General features: G+C 36.6%; 2 protein-coding genes and 1 long non-coding RNA gene across 5 annotated transcripts in view; 2 read left to right on the top strand and 1 right to left on the bottom strand.

The window, feature by feature from the left end:
- Positions 1 to 16,977, top strand: part of LOC149501264 (uncharacterized) — a 344,283-nt gene that overhangs the window by 16,969 nt on the left and 310,337 nt on the right. The window lies entirely within an intron of this gene.
- On the top strand, positions 1,099 to 9,826 carry LOC149501279 (histone deacetylase 8). Of its 3 annotated transcripts, XM_089733720.1 has the most exons (9): positions 1,099 to 1,158; positions 1,369 to 1,463; positions 1,636 to 1,825; positions 5,155 to 5,296; positions 5,449 to 5,555; positions 5,647 to 5,839; positions 6,194 to 6,366; positions 7,212 to 7,412; positions 7,728 to 9,826. In XM_089733720.1, the coding sequence occupies exons 2-9, from the start codon at positions 1,383 to 1,385 to the stop codon at positions 7,919 to 7,921; spliced, it is 1,281 nt and encodes a 426-aa protein (XP_089589846.1). In that variant the 5' UTR covers positions 1,099 to 1,158; positions 1,369 to 1,382; the 3' UTR covers positions 7,922 to 9,826. The 3 variants fall into 3 exon arrangements, with proteins under 3 accessions (XP_089589846.1, XP_089589845.1, XP_089589847.1); XM_089733719.1 differs by having other exon boundaries at positions 1,118 to 1,463; XM_089733721.1 differs by lacking the exons at positions 7,212 to 7,412; positions 7,728 to 9,826 and adding an exon at positions 6,805 to 6,960 and having other exon boundaries at positions 1,119 to 1,463.
- Positions 7,932 to 13,390, bottom strand: Ubc10 (ubiquitin conjugating enzyme 10). The gene is made up of 4 exons (XM_089733729.1): positions 13,112 to 13,390; positions 12,738 to 12,833; positions 12,110 to 12,296; positions 7,932 to 9,119 (listed from the first exon to the last, which is right to left on the bottom strand). Exons 1-4 carry the CDS (start codon positions 13,136 to 13,138, stop codon positions 8,965 to 8,967), a joined length of 465 nt encoding a protein of 154 aa, XP_089589855.1. The 5' UTR covers positions 13,139 to 13,390; the 3' UTR covers positions 7,932 to 8,964.

Raw genomic sequence — 16,977 nt, 5'->3', positions numbered from 1 at the left:
ATAAAAATAGTAAATTAAACAAAAAACGAGTAATTTCGAAAGAGAACAAACATGTTTTATATAAGAACAATCGAAAATGAATATTTACGAGTCATTAAGGATGAAAAAGTATTAAAAATTGCATTAGAGGGGCTAACTTGTAGGTATATTTTTAAATATTTTTTTTAAATAAATAAATGCAGAACAAACAATTATTAACAGTGAACAATCATGAACAAATGATGAACAAACGAATTAATAGAGAATAAGTATAAAATAGGAAAAAAAAATTTTTTTGAGGGGCTAACTTCATTCACCTTGTCGACAGCTACTTCTAAATTGTAAGCTCAAAGGTTATGATACCTGGCCATCACAAAATACTTGGGAATGAAATAGCTGATAAATTTGCGAGAGATGCGATAAATAGTGGTGATATGTCACCTTACAAAAATGTTGTGTCTGACCTTCTTTCCACTCCTAAAGACCATTTACTGAGGTCTTGGGAAAGTATTTGGAATAGCTCTAGCTGCCATAAAGGCCGTTATTATAAAAATATACAGCAACGAATTCCTCTAAAAATGTGGTTCTGTAAAATTAGTCTATGTAAGCTTGCAACTTCCTGTATTATAAGAATGCGATTGGGACATGTTTGTACAGCTTCTCACCTTGCTAAACTCGGTGTCATTAACAACAGTTTGTGTGCTTGTGGCGTTGGTGAGGAGGACTTGAATCACATTTTCTTTGGATGCCTCCTACGTGACTGTTCCTCATTCATAAATTCCCTGATAAACCTCCGGGTTCCTCTTCCCACATCAATCCCTACATTATTAAGTACTATAAATTCTGATTTGTATAACTTGATATCAAATTTTTTATTTAGTAATAATATTAAAATGTAAACAGTTTTAAAATATAATATTCTTTTTATTTATACCCAATCACTATATATTATGAACTCTTAGGCATTATTATATATTATTATCCTATTACGTACATATCCTTTCCAAATTTCGAACCTTCCAATTGATTCCTAAATAAAACTGGTTTCCCTACCTTTTCCACACTAGTAGTGGCAAATGCACAAACCGTGCGAGTCAAAATTAAAAAAAAAAAAAAAAAAATTAACATTCCCGCCAAAAAGTTCACAATTGAATATTGACTGAATAAGACTAACAAATGGTATTTTATTATGATATCGTACTGTGTTTATTACTTTTCTCATTTATTTACTGTTAGATCATTTCGTTCAATTTTAAAATTAATCTGTGTGTAATTAGTACCTACTTATGTGAATTGTTTTAGGAGATTCATATGAATAATTGGATAAATCAAAAAACAACTTTACATTTTACAACAAAATTAACACTTTCTGCTACCTATTTATTATAGATTTCAGTTTTATCATGAATAATGCTCGTGTTGCTTATCTTTGGGATGAGAAATTAGTGAAGGAATGTATTAGGCTACCAGCGGTATTCGGCAGGGTGAGAAGTACTAAAATTCATATCTATGTACTGGTTATTTTCGCAATTGAATTCTTATTCATTATTTGTGTTTTGAATATATATTTTTAAGCTTATTCTATAAGTAATGAATTGATTATTTTTCGGAACCTTAGGAATAAGTATAATTCCCTCTATTTTTACGTTTTCTCAGGCTCGACTCGTGCACAATTTAATCGAAGCATATGGTCTGATTAGTAAATTGAAAGTAATCCGTTCATCTCCAGCAAGTTATGAAGATTTAAACGTTTTTCATTCAGACTTATATTTAGAACATTTAAAACAAATAACAGACATTGAAGATGATTACATTTCTAATGCTCAAGATGAAAAATTTGGGATAGGTAAAGTCTATTTATGTTCTAGTTGAGCACAGGTCCCCTAGTATTGTGTTAGGTTAGATAATAAAATTATAGATATAATAAAGTGAATTCATCCTTATTGTAAACATTGTTATTTTAAACTTTAAAGTAATAGTGACAGAAATATGCAGAATGGTGGTTTCTATTCATGCAAAATAACCCAATGACTATGATATCTTATAAATAATTACAGTTTTATATTTATCTCAAAATGTCAACCTGTGTATATTGAATTGATTTAGTAAATATCAATAAATAAAAGTCATAATATGACTTTGATATCTTAAAACTGAAACAACAGTGTGTTGTCAGTATGGTGCCAGAGAAAATTCTAGTCTTGTATCATCCAGCTCTGGAATTAACTTCCTTCTGATTTCTTCAAGATGTTTTCTATTCCCCTTCAAATTCTTACTTTTATAGACAAGAGAAGAAAAATGTGTCAGCTTTCATGCCTGACCGGTGTTTTCTTTTTAAGTGTGATTGTTTTTTAATGTAGAACAGGCAGAGGCAGTAAATAAATACATCTCAAAGACATGAATATACTGCAATTCATGTTTATATAGATTTGGTAAAATATGACTACTTTTTTTTTTCTGTTGTAGGCATACGGCCCTCCCGATGGTGAGTGGTGACCGTCGATCATGGATGTCATGCCAGGAGCAGAGCCAAGCTACTGCCTATCGATTAATACTTTCCACAAGCCTTGCTTGAAGAAGGACATGTCATAGTGCTCAGGAAACACTGTAGAGGGGAGTTCATTCCAAGGAAGGATGGTACGTGGTAAAAACACCTCTGGAAGCTCACTGTGGATGAACGCAGTGGTTCTAGGTAGTATGGTTGAACTCTACTCGCTGCTTGGCGCCGATGATTCCTGGAAGGCTATGCTCGACTTCTGCGAGTGCATCATCTCGCAGAAAGTGGCCACGGGGCGGGTGAGGCAAAGCTCTCCTTACTACGCAGAAATCCGCCGCCGCCGAACAGGGTGTCGGGACTGGGGTCCCATCCGTGACCCGGTCCCCTAAGAGCTTCGGGCTCCACCCGCTTTATGCGGGGAGGGATCTAGACGTAGTGTAAAGCACCCCGCCCGTAATAAGAACCGGGTGATGGTAGACCGCGTTCCCCTGACTGCTCCGGGGGAAGGTGCAGCGCGGCGCCATCAAGGCGGGCTCCCGACCTGTCGACCGAGGGAACCGGTGGTAGTATCGCCGGCGGCCGCCGGTCCAGCGTCTAGGGGACGGCGGGATGGATGTAATATCATCATCATCATCTTTCATCAGCCTTTGTCTGCCCACTGCTGGACATAGGAATTCCACATAATGCGACCCTCGGCCTTCCGCATCCAATAACTTCCCGCCGTGCGCACTAAGTCGTTGGTCCACCTGGTTGGAGGACGCCCCACGCTCCTGGTACCCATACGTGGCCTCCTGTCGAGAAGGATCGTCCTGGGTACGACGTTAAACTTTCTAGTCGCCATTCCCGCATGCCTAGCATGGTGAATTAAGGGCACAAACTTCCCAATGACAGGACACAGAATGCTAGGGCCCTCAGTACCCGGCAGCTCTACTATTCCTGGCCACGGTGGCGGTCACGGTAACGGTAGGGCAGGGGGTGCGAAGGATGTAATATGCTCTGCGTAAACCCTGTTCCGCCAGCGCCGTCTCAATAACTCCGACTGGGCTCCGGCCCGGTCCGGGGTAGGGCGCCGGCTGTAAGCGGCAGGAGTTTTTAGTGAGGCTCAACTCCCACATACCTCATCCGCCGCGCAGATGGGGATCCGGCGATTTTCACCTATGAAAAAAAAAATTGATAACCCACTGAATTTCTCGCTGGATCTTCTCAGTAGGTCGCGATTGCGATCCGATGGTAGATTCTGTGAAACATTGCTCTTGCTAGAGCTGGTGTTAGCAAATTCTAACACTACACCTACCCGTCCGGGTGTAGCTGGAATAGCCTTTTAGATTACCAGCGAATAGGTAAGGAAAAAAGATAATTTAAACCATTTCCAATGTGATGAATCAAGAGCCCGTAAATCTTATTACCATTCAGTCTATTTTTCGTTTCTGGTTCTGTTGAGTAACGCAAGGCACGCTTCGCGTCGCTGGCTATTGATCAGTTTGTCTGGCATTCACTTCTCAAGCTTTTTTGCCTTGCTAATTTGACAGAAATAGGCAATACTATTATGAAGAGCGGTTTCTTCCTCAGCCGCAAATTAAGTATCGTCAGTTTTCACAATTTCCTTTAAATCGTAATGTTATAACGTAGTTTCCGAGCGACCACTAGGTTCATTTTTCAATTTTCAATTTGCTTACTGGAAGCTATATGTTCGCTTCATAAAAGTCGTTGATGTTACATGTCGTTTGGCATATTGCCATTATATTTCTAGAATTTTTCATACTTTTATTGCACATGTTGACAAAAAATAGCTCAAACGTAGCAAGGTATGCGCGGAGAACGTATCTCTCCTCGTATGACTTGTACTTTGTAAAGATAACTTCATATCACTAAAATACTAACTTATTTCACATAAAAACTACATATTTTTAATTTCGTCTATACTAACATATAAATCTACAGGGGTTTTTACGGATGTTCCGTTATAGCTACTGAACCATGCATCCGATTGACTTGAAATATGGTATCCATGTAGAAAATACATGTACTTAATGGATAGGCCAATATTTATATTAGTGTTGGACTCCCTACACAAGTTGCGGGGGCGTTAATGATGAAAATCGTCTTGGGGGCACTGATGATCAAAAACGCTAAATTTAAAATCAGCTTTTATCAACTTATTATTAATTGTTGTTATTATTATCATGTAAATTTACTACTATTGTTATTAATTTTAATAAATATTAATATATATTTTTTCTGTGCGTGTGTTTGTCACTGAACTCCTCCTAAACTGCTGGACCAATTTAAATATATTTTTTTTGTATGCGTTTGGGTGGCACCCGGGTGGTTTAGATTCACAAATCAGCCCGGTAAATGAGACTGCAGTCGGTATCTAGGCTATTTATCTTTCCTAGAAATAATTTATATGACAAAACGTTTGCCGGGTCAGCTAGTGTTTAATATTGTCATAATATTGTTTCCAACGTTTGCATACTCGCAAGATATTAATGTTCGAAAATACCAAGACATAATTATCATAGAAAATTAGACAGTTGTTTGCACAATTTTTTGTCGAAAGCAGTAGAGTGTTCCAAACGTCGGAAATAATGTTGACTTATTAAGAACTTACATTTTGATACAACTACCTACTACCTACATTTTAATAAGGACAATTTTGTTAACATTTCAATTTTTAGGATATGATTGTCCCCCTGTCCCTAATATGTTCGAGCTGGTGTCAACCATTGCTGGAGGTTCAGTGACGGCTGCTAAGTGTTTGACGATGGGTATTGCTGATATAGCCATTAATTGGTTTGGGGGCTGGCATCATGCACATAAGTATGATTTCCTTTATTCATGAACTAATAGAAATAAGCTTCATAATTCGTACAAATATTACAAATGTGAGTGTGTTTGCTTGTTCTTTAGTCACGTAGAAACGGATTTTTAAATTTAAAAAAAAATCATAATTTTATATATTTGTTTTTCAGTAATCGTGCAGAGGGTTTCTGTTACGTAAACGACATTGTAATAGCAATAGAAAAATTGAAAGGAAAATTCAAAAATATTTTATACGTTGATTTAGATGTGCATCATGGTTAGTATTTTGGAATCAAATGATTGATTAAATTAGTGTCCGATACCAATTCTGTAAAGTTCATTCCGTATTTCATTAAATTACTTTTAAGGCAATGGTGTTCAAGATGCTTATTGGACGACTCGGTCAGTATACACATTGTCTTTTCACAAGTTCGAACCTGGTTTCTATCCTGGTACAGGGAGTATAGAAGACATTGGTTGCGGTGACGGTGAAGGATATTCATGTAACTTCCCACTTAATGAAGCTTATTCCGATAATACAATTCAATTTGTTTTTGAAAAGTAAGTATTTTCTAGGTTGCACTTGTAAGTTCTTTTAAAAAAAAGTATACATTAACTTCTGAGATATAGAGATATTTACTGGTGGTAGGATCTCTTGAGAGTCCGCGCGGTAGGTACCACCACCCTGCTTATTTCTGCCGTGAAGTAGTAATGCGTTTCGCTTTGAAGGGTGGGGCAGCCGTTGTAACTATACTGAGACCTTAGAACTTATCTCAAGGTGGGTGGCGCATTTACGTTGTAGATGTCTATGGGCTCCAGTAACCACTTAACACCAGGTGGGCTGTGAGCTCGTCCACCCATCTAAGCAATAAAAAATAAAATAGTCATAGTATGATCGATTTTTTTTATTTTTAGGGTATTCAATTCTGTTTATTCGAATTTTGCTCCTGACGCAATCGTAGTACAATGCGGGGCTGACGCATTGTCTCATGATCCGCATGGCGGTGCTTGTTTGACTAGTCGCGGTTATTGCGCCTGCATAAACACTGTTCTCGATAAACAAAAACCTACAATGCTACTCGGAGGGGGTGAGTGTTGTTTTGTTATATAAGTATCATAAAATGGCCCTACCTTAATTACTCTATAGTGGGTACACCTAAAGTCAAAATATGGTCTCATTTTTTAATTATTATTATCTTCTAAATTAGAACGAGCTCACGACCCAACTGGTGTAAACTGATTACCAGAGCCCATAGACATCACAACGTGAAAGTTGCCATATTTGTGAGATAAATCACGGAGTTTGTTTTTATAATTAGTTTAATTTTTTCATCACACTAATAATGAACATAGAAGTACGTCATGAAAAAAAAGGATTAAACTTTCCTTTATGGTCCGTCGAATTTCGGGTCGGGTGGGGGGTGGGAGGGGGCAAGGGCTTACCCCTGCACCATTACCAACCCGCAGAACCCCATGGTTATGAAGGTATTCACGGTTAATGTTTTAGTTTAATTTATATTTTACAGCATTATTTAGTCTTAACTCGAAGGGAGCTTCCCTCTCCGCCCCCAGTTTGAATCCGCCTTATCTCCGGCGCCGCGGAAAGAGCAGCCCTTTCGGTCTTGGGTGCCGAAGCACAGTCACTTATGCTCCGCCCCGCAGCTAAAAAAATTATATCTCGTAAATCGTGAGTTTCCGCAACTTGAAATTTTGCATTAAGCTTTCTATTTGAGTAATATCTACGAAAAAATTGTGAACTTCCAAATCGACGGACCATAAAGGAAAGTTTAGCCCCCGCATGCGCGTTGCTTTCTGTAGCTTCCTTTAACCATTTTACATCAGGTGGGCCGTCAAATCGTTCGCAATGTTGCAAACAAAAATTAAAGACTTTTAAAAATAATATATTTCATACCTCTTAATGTCTCTTTTACAGGAGGATACAACCACTCAAATACTGCTCGTCTGTGGACAACCTTGACGGCTTTCGTTACTGGTGTAGTATTAGATGAGATAATTCCTGAACACAATGAGTGGCCTGCGTATGGACCAGATTACATGCTTCCTGTTCAAGGCACCCTTATTAAGGATACAAACAAGAAATCTTATCTTGAAGACTGTATAAATAAAATAAATGGTAATAATAATAAAAATCATAAGTTAAAATAACCAACTTATATAACACCATCAAGACAAGACAGCCAAGAAGCTGGTGTTTGGTAGTCCCAGCGGCTTCTCGACGAACAATGGAAGTTGTACATCAAAACTGTACAATATAACTGAGATAATATGAAAAACGAACGAACTAAACAAATGTTAATATAAAAACCAGTCAAGGTAGAACCAGCTCACCATAATAATATGTTCATTGGTATCTAACAGAAAAACTTCTATATGTTAATTCCGAAATCGACTTGTTTTTATAGTAAACAATTTAATATTCCTGTTGCAGAAAACTTGAAAAAACACTTGGCCAAAACGGAAAAACTTGAACCTGAATCAAAAATATATAAAACAGGTGGAGAATTGGTAAAAAGTGATTATAAAATAAATAAGAGCTATATTCCTAAATATAGTTATGTACAGAAGACTGAAAGTACCTGTGATACAATGCAGCCTGTTGATGTATACGACTTTGTAGAATAATAACAAGAGATCGGAAAAAAAATATATTTAACTTCAAACTGAACATCATCATGCTATCGAGTAACACCTTAGCCTTTTGAATATACCATTTTTCTAGACTCCGTTTATTGTAGTTTAATAGTAGGATCGGACTCAATCACACTAAAAACTTAATTACAATCTTCCAGAAGAAATATACAATACAAAATTCCAATTAACTTAAATTTTAATTGTTTACTGATTCGGAGTCCATTTGATCAACAAAATAAATACAATTCTACAGGTGAGAGAAAAAATATTTATTTCTTTGATAGTTATTTATTTAGAAAAAGGTACTCTTAAGAATTTTCAATTGTGGAGCTATTGAGTAATCTCTCAACTGTAGAAGCAAATGCAAATTTCAATTCTAAGTCGTAAAATGCATATTACTAGATTGTTCTAAACATCAAATCTCTTCATATTATATTTACACAGACACATTCAAAGCTGATCATAGATGTAGCAAATCTAAAGCAACATTTTAAGCCATTAAATGGAAACTGCTAATACTACGAAATGTTCACATTTTCCTTCATTAAAACACTAAGTAAAAAACTGTTATATAAAATTTAGTAAACCAAAAGATAAATAGAACCAATATCTTAACTCACTATGATTCCCTCTTATAAGATTTTGTAAAGTGCTTTTGAATAAAGTGCTAGTAAAATAAGAAATGACAAAAGCAAACAGCATAGACCTGTTCAATATTTTAAAATGATTTACAGCAGCATCATAGAAAACAATGAGCCCATATATTTTGAGTATATTGCGGACATTTATTTTATTTTAGTAATAAAGTGGTGGTTTTATTTTATTAGTTTGTCCTCTGACATTCATATGACACTATATGAACTTCAATTGTTATTTATGGGTTGAATCAATAATTAGCAAGTAATTATCAATACAGTTTAGTTAAATATTTTAACATCAACATTGTAAAAGCAAAACAATATATTTTTTACTATTTTTCAATGATAACATTTAAGCACTGCTGTAAATCTAAACTTAAAATTCTTATAGTGTATTTAATCTGTAGGCCGTTTTTCACTGTGTTTTTTGGTAAATTCTTCTGCATTCTTTGTAAATTTCTTCCTATCTTTAAGAAATTCTTCGGCTAGTTCCGCCCGCAGTGGATGCTCTGGTTCTGGATCATTCACAAGAGCCACTAATGCTTGGATAACTGAAATTAATTAAATGAATGAAAGGAAAAACTAAAAAAATTGAAGTTGGAAGTGTTCCTTGCGGAACATTAAGCCTAGGTAGTCAGTTAATTTTTAATTGGATGTATTAGTAAAAAAGAGTTTTGATTGTATTTTTAGTGCTGTTACTAGTCTATTACTATTGCTAGCTATATGTTAGCCGTGAAATAGTAGTATATTTTAGTTTGAAGTAATTGGCAGCTATTGTACTATAAAACTGATATTTACAATTTTGGTCTTTGTGTAGTATAATGTATATTGATGTTTTAATTTAATTAATTGTTTACCATATTATTAATTAAGTATTTCTATTATTAAACTGCAAACTTATTTATTTATTGCCCTTGTAGGCAGATGAGCATACCTGATGGTGAGTGGTTGCCGTCGCTCATGGACTTCAGCAATACCAGGGGCAGAGCCAAGCTGCTGCCTACCGCTTAATACTCTCCGCAAGCCTCGTTTGAAGAAGGACATGTCATGGCATTAGGGAAACACCGTGGAGCGGAGCTCATTCCATAGCCGGATGGTACGTGGCAAAAAATACCTCTGGAGGAAACGCACTGTGGATGACAGCAGTGGCTCCAAGTAGTATGGATGAACTCTACTCCGGTGGCGGGCGGTGAGATGGATAAAGCGGGATGATGGTATCATCTCGAATAATTTGTCAGAGTGCTCCCCATGGAATATACGGTACAAAATACAAAGGGAACCGAAATCCCTCTGCAGACCCAGAGGTCTCAAACGATCCGTGAGAATGGGAATATCGACAAACTGAACGGCCCTTTTCTTGATGGAGTCAAATGGAAGAAGCTGGTATTTGAGAGCCCCGGCCCAGAGATGAGAACAGTACTCCACGCGAGGCCAAACTTGTGCTTTATAAAGATAAAGTCTTTGTTGTCCAGGCGTGAAGTACCGCTTCGCTCTGTTGAGGACTCCCAGGATTTTGAATGCCTTGGCTTTGCCCAACAAATGACTGAAATTGGACATCGCTCGAAATGTCGACCCCAAGTATCCCAATACTCTAAGGTAAGTTGCAGGGATACTCCTTGGAATTGAGGCGCCATGATAAAGAGGTCCTTCTTCTCAGTGAACGCGCAAACTTGTGTTTTTAACGGGTTGACTTTCGGACTTTCACCCCATTCGGAGACGCGCCCCAGAGAGTTCTCCACTTCAGACACAAGTTTTGAGCGTCTCTCTTGCACCACGCTCCGAGAGAGACTGAGGCCGTATATCGGGTATCCCCCGTGTTGATATCCGCGTAGCAATGCATGATATGTCATTGATATACAGGATTAAAAGCGTGGGGGAGAGCACCGGACATTGTGGGACGCCAGCGTTATAATGGTCATGGTATCAGAGCAGTCACCGTCTACAACGACCGTGATGCTCCGACCACCCAAAAAGCTAGCGATCCACTTGCAGACCCACGGGAATTCCGTAAGATAGTAGCTTCGACAGAAGTGCCCTATGCCGGACCTACCAGAATCTACTATTATATCGTTTTTGATTCTCGCTATCTGACAGTTGTCTGATCTATACTTTTAATGTTAGATAATTCCTATAATTTTATTTAAGTGTACCATAAGGCATTATCTTATACTTACTCTATGGCTGTAAGATTAGATAATTATCGGAATATTGGCAAACCATACTTTAAGTATTTTTTGACCTTTTTTTTTCAAGACCTTCCTAATGCCGGCCACTCATATGCGCGCGAACATTTGTACATTGTAGGAATGTTCGCGCGCATGTGAAGGGCCGTCATTCGCAAACTTAGCGGCTGTGCAAATGGGTTCAGTATTCAATTTGCTAACCCGTTTGCGCTTCCTCCTACACTTGTTCACGAATGTCTCACGAATTTCTCTTCTTTTTTAATTCGTCAATAGAACATTGAAGAGAAAAAGAGTTTTTATTCCTTTTCTAGGCGCGTTAGCCGGCCATTCTGTTGTTATGGGATTTCTTTTGAGGGTCCCATATGGTCGATTAATTTTGCAGGAGTTCAATGAACTCCATCACCTTGATGTTGTTCCAATCCATGATGAAGGTACGCTACACAGTAGACGTCACGGACTATGAAAATGGCAAAACATCCGTTACCTTCACAATCGTGGGCGCGGTCACACGAATGTGTGGGGAAACTCACTTCTCTTCCCTACGTGAAGGATCGGGGTTCGCGCGCTTTGATGTCCTTTAAAAAACCGACACAGCTTGGAAAACAATGAATGCAGCGAAAACTTTGCATAATCATTTGCAAATGTCGTTCTACACTTGTGGGTTTGTGTATTCGTGCGAATGTGAGTGACCGGTTTAAGCTGCGGATCTAAGGGTTTCTTAACAATAAAAAATAAAATCTGGGTTCTGTAGGCTTTGTCTTGTATTATTGAACAGTAGTGTTCCTGAATAAGATATCTATTTACAAATGAATATCCAGATGAGAGAACTTCAAAGGGGCCAATATCAGATTCCCAGGGGTCGACATAGGCAAAAACTTATTTTGTGGTAAACACGTCTAAAAATTGACCTCTATTAATGAACAGAAGTTCTTATTTGAAATTTTCAAAATACTGTTTAAATTGTGTTATGTGTCACAACTTGTTATAAGAATGACTAATTGTTGTACTTTGAAAAAACTCAACAAATTGATAAGAGTGTACAGGTGCATATCCTCGAGCAGTTAGATTTCCTTCAGACGCACTCAGGGAGTTGTTAGCAAATTCCAGCTTTTGCTGAGCTAAAGTAATTTGGCAATGGTAGTCTGAGGCATCAGTATGTTTTGTAAAAGAGGTTATCTTGCCCATTGTGGGAATTCCTGTTCCAGATGATAGTGTAATGTGATAGTGTAGTGTAGTGTAATTCCTCATAAACCTCATTCTCTGAGTGGGGTAACAAACATTTATTTTGGGTTTAATGTTATATCACTTGTATTTGAATATTTTAGATATTCTATGGACCTAAAATATCACAACTTTACCTTGATCGGTCTTGGTAGCAGGCTTCCAATTTTCTGCACTAATGATGGGCAGGCACACCTGACCCTTTTCATCGATGTTAGGGTGGTAAATCTTTGTTTTGAAACTAATTTTTGGGGGTTTGAATGGGTATTCTGCTGGAAAGTTAATCTCAATGCGGAAAGCACCTTTGTTGTAAGGTGGGTTGTCCTAAAAGAGAATTTTTAGTTATTAATTAAAAATATCACATGGGAGTGTATAACAGACATGATCTTTTACCTATGACAACTAAATCAAAATGTTTGTTTTACATGATAGGAAAGATTCTTTTTTATTAGATACATCTAACCATGAAAGACTACAAATACATACATTATCACACAAAATTGTTCTAGCACATAACTCATGACTCACCTAACATTATACAGATATTGAAATCCATACCTAAAAGTACACCCTGATAAAGGTTGAACTTGAACACTTGCATTACAATAACGGGATACCCCTTCTTTCTGATCAAAATACATGAGACAATAATTTTGAATAAATTTAATTGAAACAATAATTTACTGATATTGTTCTTTGTGTAAATATATTAGAATATCTATAAAGAAAATTGACAAATTCACTACTAAATCAATGGTTACTTACTGGGACAATTAGACCTTGCCATGTTAAGATGTTGGACTCATCAACCTGTATGTCTCTGAAAGACTTCAGGCCAGACTGTCTGATGTCATTAAGTTCCTAAAAAATATTATTGTGTAGTATTATGACCGTAATGGGAGAAAGTTGCTGAAAATATACTTTTTTTAAATTGTTCTCGATGTAATAACTATTTTAGGTTTGTGACATTCTCTCGATTTGATTGATTTACTACATAAAGTGTTTAAGCAGATTTGACAATTCGTACAGCAACAAACTTTCGTAATTAACTTTTAGGTTAAATTTACGGGTAAAACTATACGTGGTTTAAATATATATTCGTCCCAAAGTATCAGTAAAATACAAAATATATTTTTTACTTTTTGTAGTCTTCTCGTTGCAGCCATTGTACAAAATTTGTTAAAATGTCCCAAAATATTCCAAAGGTATTCTTTATTAAAATTCAAATCGATTAATTGTCATTCCAATCAAACACCATAATTACGCAGCACAATAGAAATTAAGAAACTGAATTAACATGGAAAACGTCAATGAATTCAGTATTTTAACACAGAAAAACGGTGATCGGTGACTGTACTTTTTTTTTTTTTTTGGAGTTTATGGCCTGTTATCTAGACCTTTAGGCCAACGGTGACTGTACTAAACTTCAGTTAGTGTTGCCACCTATTTTTTTGAATTAAGGGGCTATGATGCAAAACGGTCATATATAATAATATGATTGTTGATTGATTGTAACAAGAGTTAAAAGAGCACTAATAAAGTTACAAAAAATATATTTAATAAAACTATTATATCCAATTAATAAATCAAAATTGTTCAATGCACTATTTTCTACAAACGCTCTATTAATGATGTTGGTTTGTAGCGATTGTATTTTCTGCGATCTACGTTGTATTACAGATTAATATATTATAACTGGTACTGGTAACGTACTGGTTACTACAGCTAGTGCTCATTTCTTTTTAGTCTGTGATTCTCCTTATCTTTAACCGCCATTAACTTTTTGGCGGGAGCGCGAGGAGTAAAGTTGTGTGATTTGTTTTATTTTGTCTATTTAGTGTTTCTTCAGGTTTAAATGTGTAATAACGGTGGTTTATTATCTGTTTAATATTTGTGAAAGTGCACAAATGTGGGAAAATGAAACAAAGCCTCTGGACGTAACTTCTCAGGATCCTCCAAAAAGGCCACTGAAAAAATCTCAGTAAATGACCACCATTTTACTAAGATTATGTTTCATCCCATATCATGTCATTTCATCCCAATTGATTAATATCTCAAATTAATTATCTTCATTTCATTTCGTTTCACTCCATATTATCATTTTTCATAAAAATAAGAATATAAATTAAAAATAAGACATGACTTAAATGTCTCAGTAACCAGGTCATAAAATCATTTAGAATTAACCGCCATATAATATAGCATCTGCCCACAGCAATGTTATTGAATGGACCGAATGGTAAACAGTCGACGTCGCTAAGCGCGTCATTACGGATCGTCCCGATCCGTTAACAGTGCCTTTAGATACCTCAAGCACTGGTCACCGTATATTAGAGAGCGAGGGCTCTCAAATATATTAAGTGTATAATCTATGGTCCTCGCCGAACACGTCGTTTGCGACCAAGGGCTTGACGAGTAAATTACCCCCATAGAGTTACTATTCTACTACTGTTGTAGGTACTTAATAACTCCATTACCCCATAGACACAGCCCACAGAGTTTCTCGTCGGAGTGGGTCGCGTTTCCGACGCTGGTAGATTCTGCGAAGCACTGATGTTGCTAGATGTTATCTACACTTCCGGCTTTGTTCACCTACTCGTTAGGGTGGAGCTGAAATAGTCTCTTAAGGCTATCAGCAGAGGTAGGGGAAAAAAGATATTGAATGACGACCACGACCGCTCTGACAATAAGGATACGAAAAAGGAAAAGAGGTAGGAAAGGTAAGAAGCACTAAATCGTATAGGGGACGAGAAGAAAAGTGTCTACCGTAAACAAAAAGTTTTTATTCGAAGACTCAGCGAAATATCGCTAGTGTAGGAAATGGAAATTAAATGGATAAAGTAGTTTTAAGCAGAGTGAAGTTTGCTGGATTAAAGGGAAGATTGCAGTTGGTACATGTAGAAGATGGTAGTTTATGAATGTTTTTTAAATCTTTCCACTTGCTACTATGGCGCTACCATATTTGACTCCCTTTCAGCGGACACTTTTTAATACACTGAGATTATGCTCCTTACTTCTACTCTTCATAATACATTAGATAGGTAGTGGTTTTTTGGTCGAAATTGTCATTTATAATGATTATCTAAATAGTTTTATTCAGTTAATGTGTAAATGTTTCTTCAGGCTTAAACCAGCAATAACGTTTTGTTATTAACCGTTTACCGCTTAAATCTTTATTAGAACGGGAAAATGAAACAAAATCAAGAAAATTATTTCACTAGTTCTTACAAAAAAAAATTAATTTCTTACTTTACTACCACAATTTTACTGGGATATATTTACACTTTATCACGTGTCGTTTAATGCCAATTTCTCTAAAAAAAAATTTATTTCTTATCAATTTCACATTATTCAACTTTCTTCATACCAGTTAAATTCATTTGAAATAGCCAAGTTTATTAGAGTAAGTTGAAATTTTGGTTCTTTAGCTTTTAGGCTAAAATCTAGCGATTAAATAAGTAATTTAAAAAAATCACAACAATAGAACTTTTTTCAATTTAAAAGAAGACAGGCAAAGGAAGTCAGGCTTTTTGTGACGGGAACGTTATGTTTAAAAAAGTGTCAAATTGTGTGTGTGTGTGTGTGTGTTTATTTTTTTACTATAGTATATGGCGGGTAGAGGTAAGGAGAACCGTCTCTGTGTGTAAAAAGTATCCGCTAAAATCTGCTAAATAAGGGTGGCGCTATAGTAGCAATCGGGTAAATTTAAAAAAAGGCGCTGAAAGTTATTAGAATAAGATATAGAAATAAAAAAGGACGAAAGAACTGTAAGCACTACAAATTCACAAAAAGTATTTTATTTGAAGCTGATAAGAAAATGCAATCGATTTCTCCACGTTTTACCACAGCAATAATTTTAGGTTATATTGACGAAATTAGTTTGGACTACGTAGACATGTGAGGTCTTGTATATTACACTGTCACTAACTACTCTAGTTATATATTAAATTTCCTAACTCAATGATGTAAACTTCTTAGTTCTTAGTTGAAATTATCAGCCATAAGTTAACGTCATTGTCAATCTGTTTTATTCGTTATTTGTCAATGTATCTAATTTAATCAAAGCAAATTTTAGTGTTAATTTTAGCTTATTAAAACCTTATATTCAGTAAAGGTTTTCTCTTAATACACTCAGCATACTTCAATCAGATAACAACTGCTCAATTCATATCATACCCTGTGCATTTTGCAGGATTTTTTAACTGTTATTAGAGCTGAAAGTGGGACACTTTTTCAAGCTTCTCCCATATGCGATGGTTCTCCTTACCTCTACCCTCCATACTATAGTGTTTCAACTTGAGTAATAAATAATAATGGTAACTTAATCGTGTAGAATTTATGTAAATGTTTGTACATTTTGGCGAAATTAAATAGTGGTTAAATAGAATTTACTATGGATGAACGACATTTTCCTACACGAGCAGTAGATAGCCGTATCATCCACGAAAAGGGCTAAGTGGGTCGACCAGGGTAAATCGTCAATAAACAGGCTAAAAAGTAGCGGGGAAATAGCAGAGCCTTGCGGGACTCAGACCGAGATATGTCGCGGGAGAGAGCGAGCTCCACTCGATACCGAAACGAACGGTATGGCTTCAGCGCTTATTATAAGACAGTTGCTGTATGGGTTATGTACTTTGCCCCGTCCAAATGGAACATTCAATGTAAAACTGGCCTTTCCTATATTCCCCTAGCGATTTAACCGATTACAAAATTCGTCACTGGTAATTTTAGGTTTTTTCAAAAAGTCGGCGTTTCTTCGGCTTAAGCCGATGTATGTGACCTATAGATTTAGATAGATTTACTTAGTGTACAACAGGGGATCGGAGAAGGGTGTTCGTCCAGCTCCCGTTCCAGTGAAGAGGTAGTCTCCTTTCAGTTATGGGTATGAGGCGACCTGAAGAGGTCGAGGTTGCGCCACGCGTTACCGTCACTTTAGCGTGCTGGCAGCAGAAGGATGAGACGACATGTTGGTGGCCATAATCCACCATCGCCTGACGTACTGTGG

Source organism: Bombyx mandarina, chromosome 16 (genome assembly GCF_030267445.1).
Source record: "Bombyx mandarina strain Sakado chromosome 16, ASM3026744v2".
Taxonomy (NCBI): domain Eukaryota; kingdom Metazoa; phylum Arthropoda; class Insecta; order Lepidoptera; family Bombycidae; genus Bombyx; species Bombyx mandarina.
This window is presented reverse-complemented; position numbering and strand designations above follow the sequence as displayed.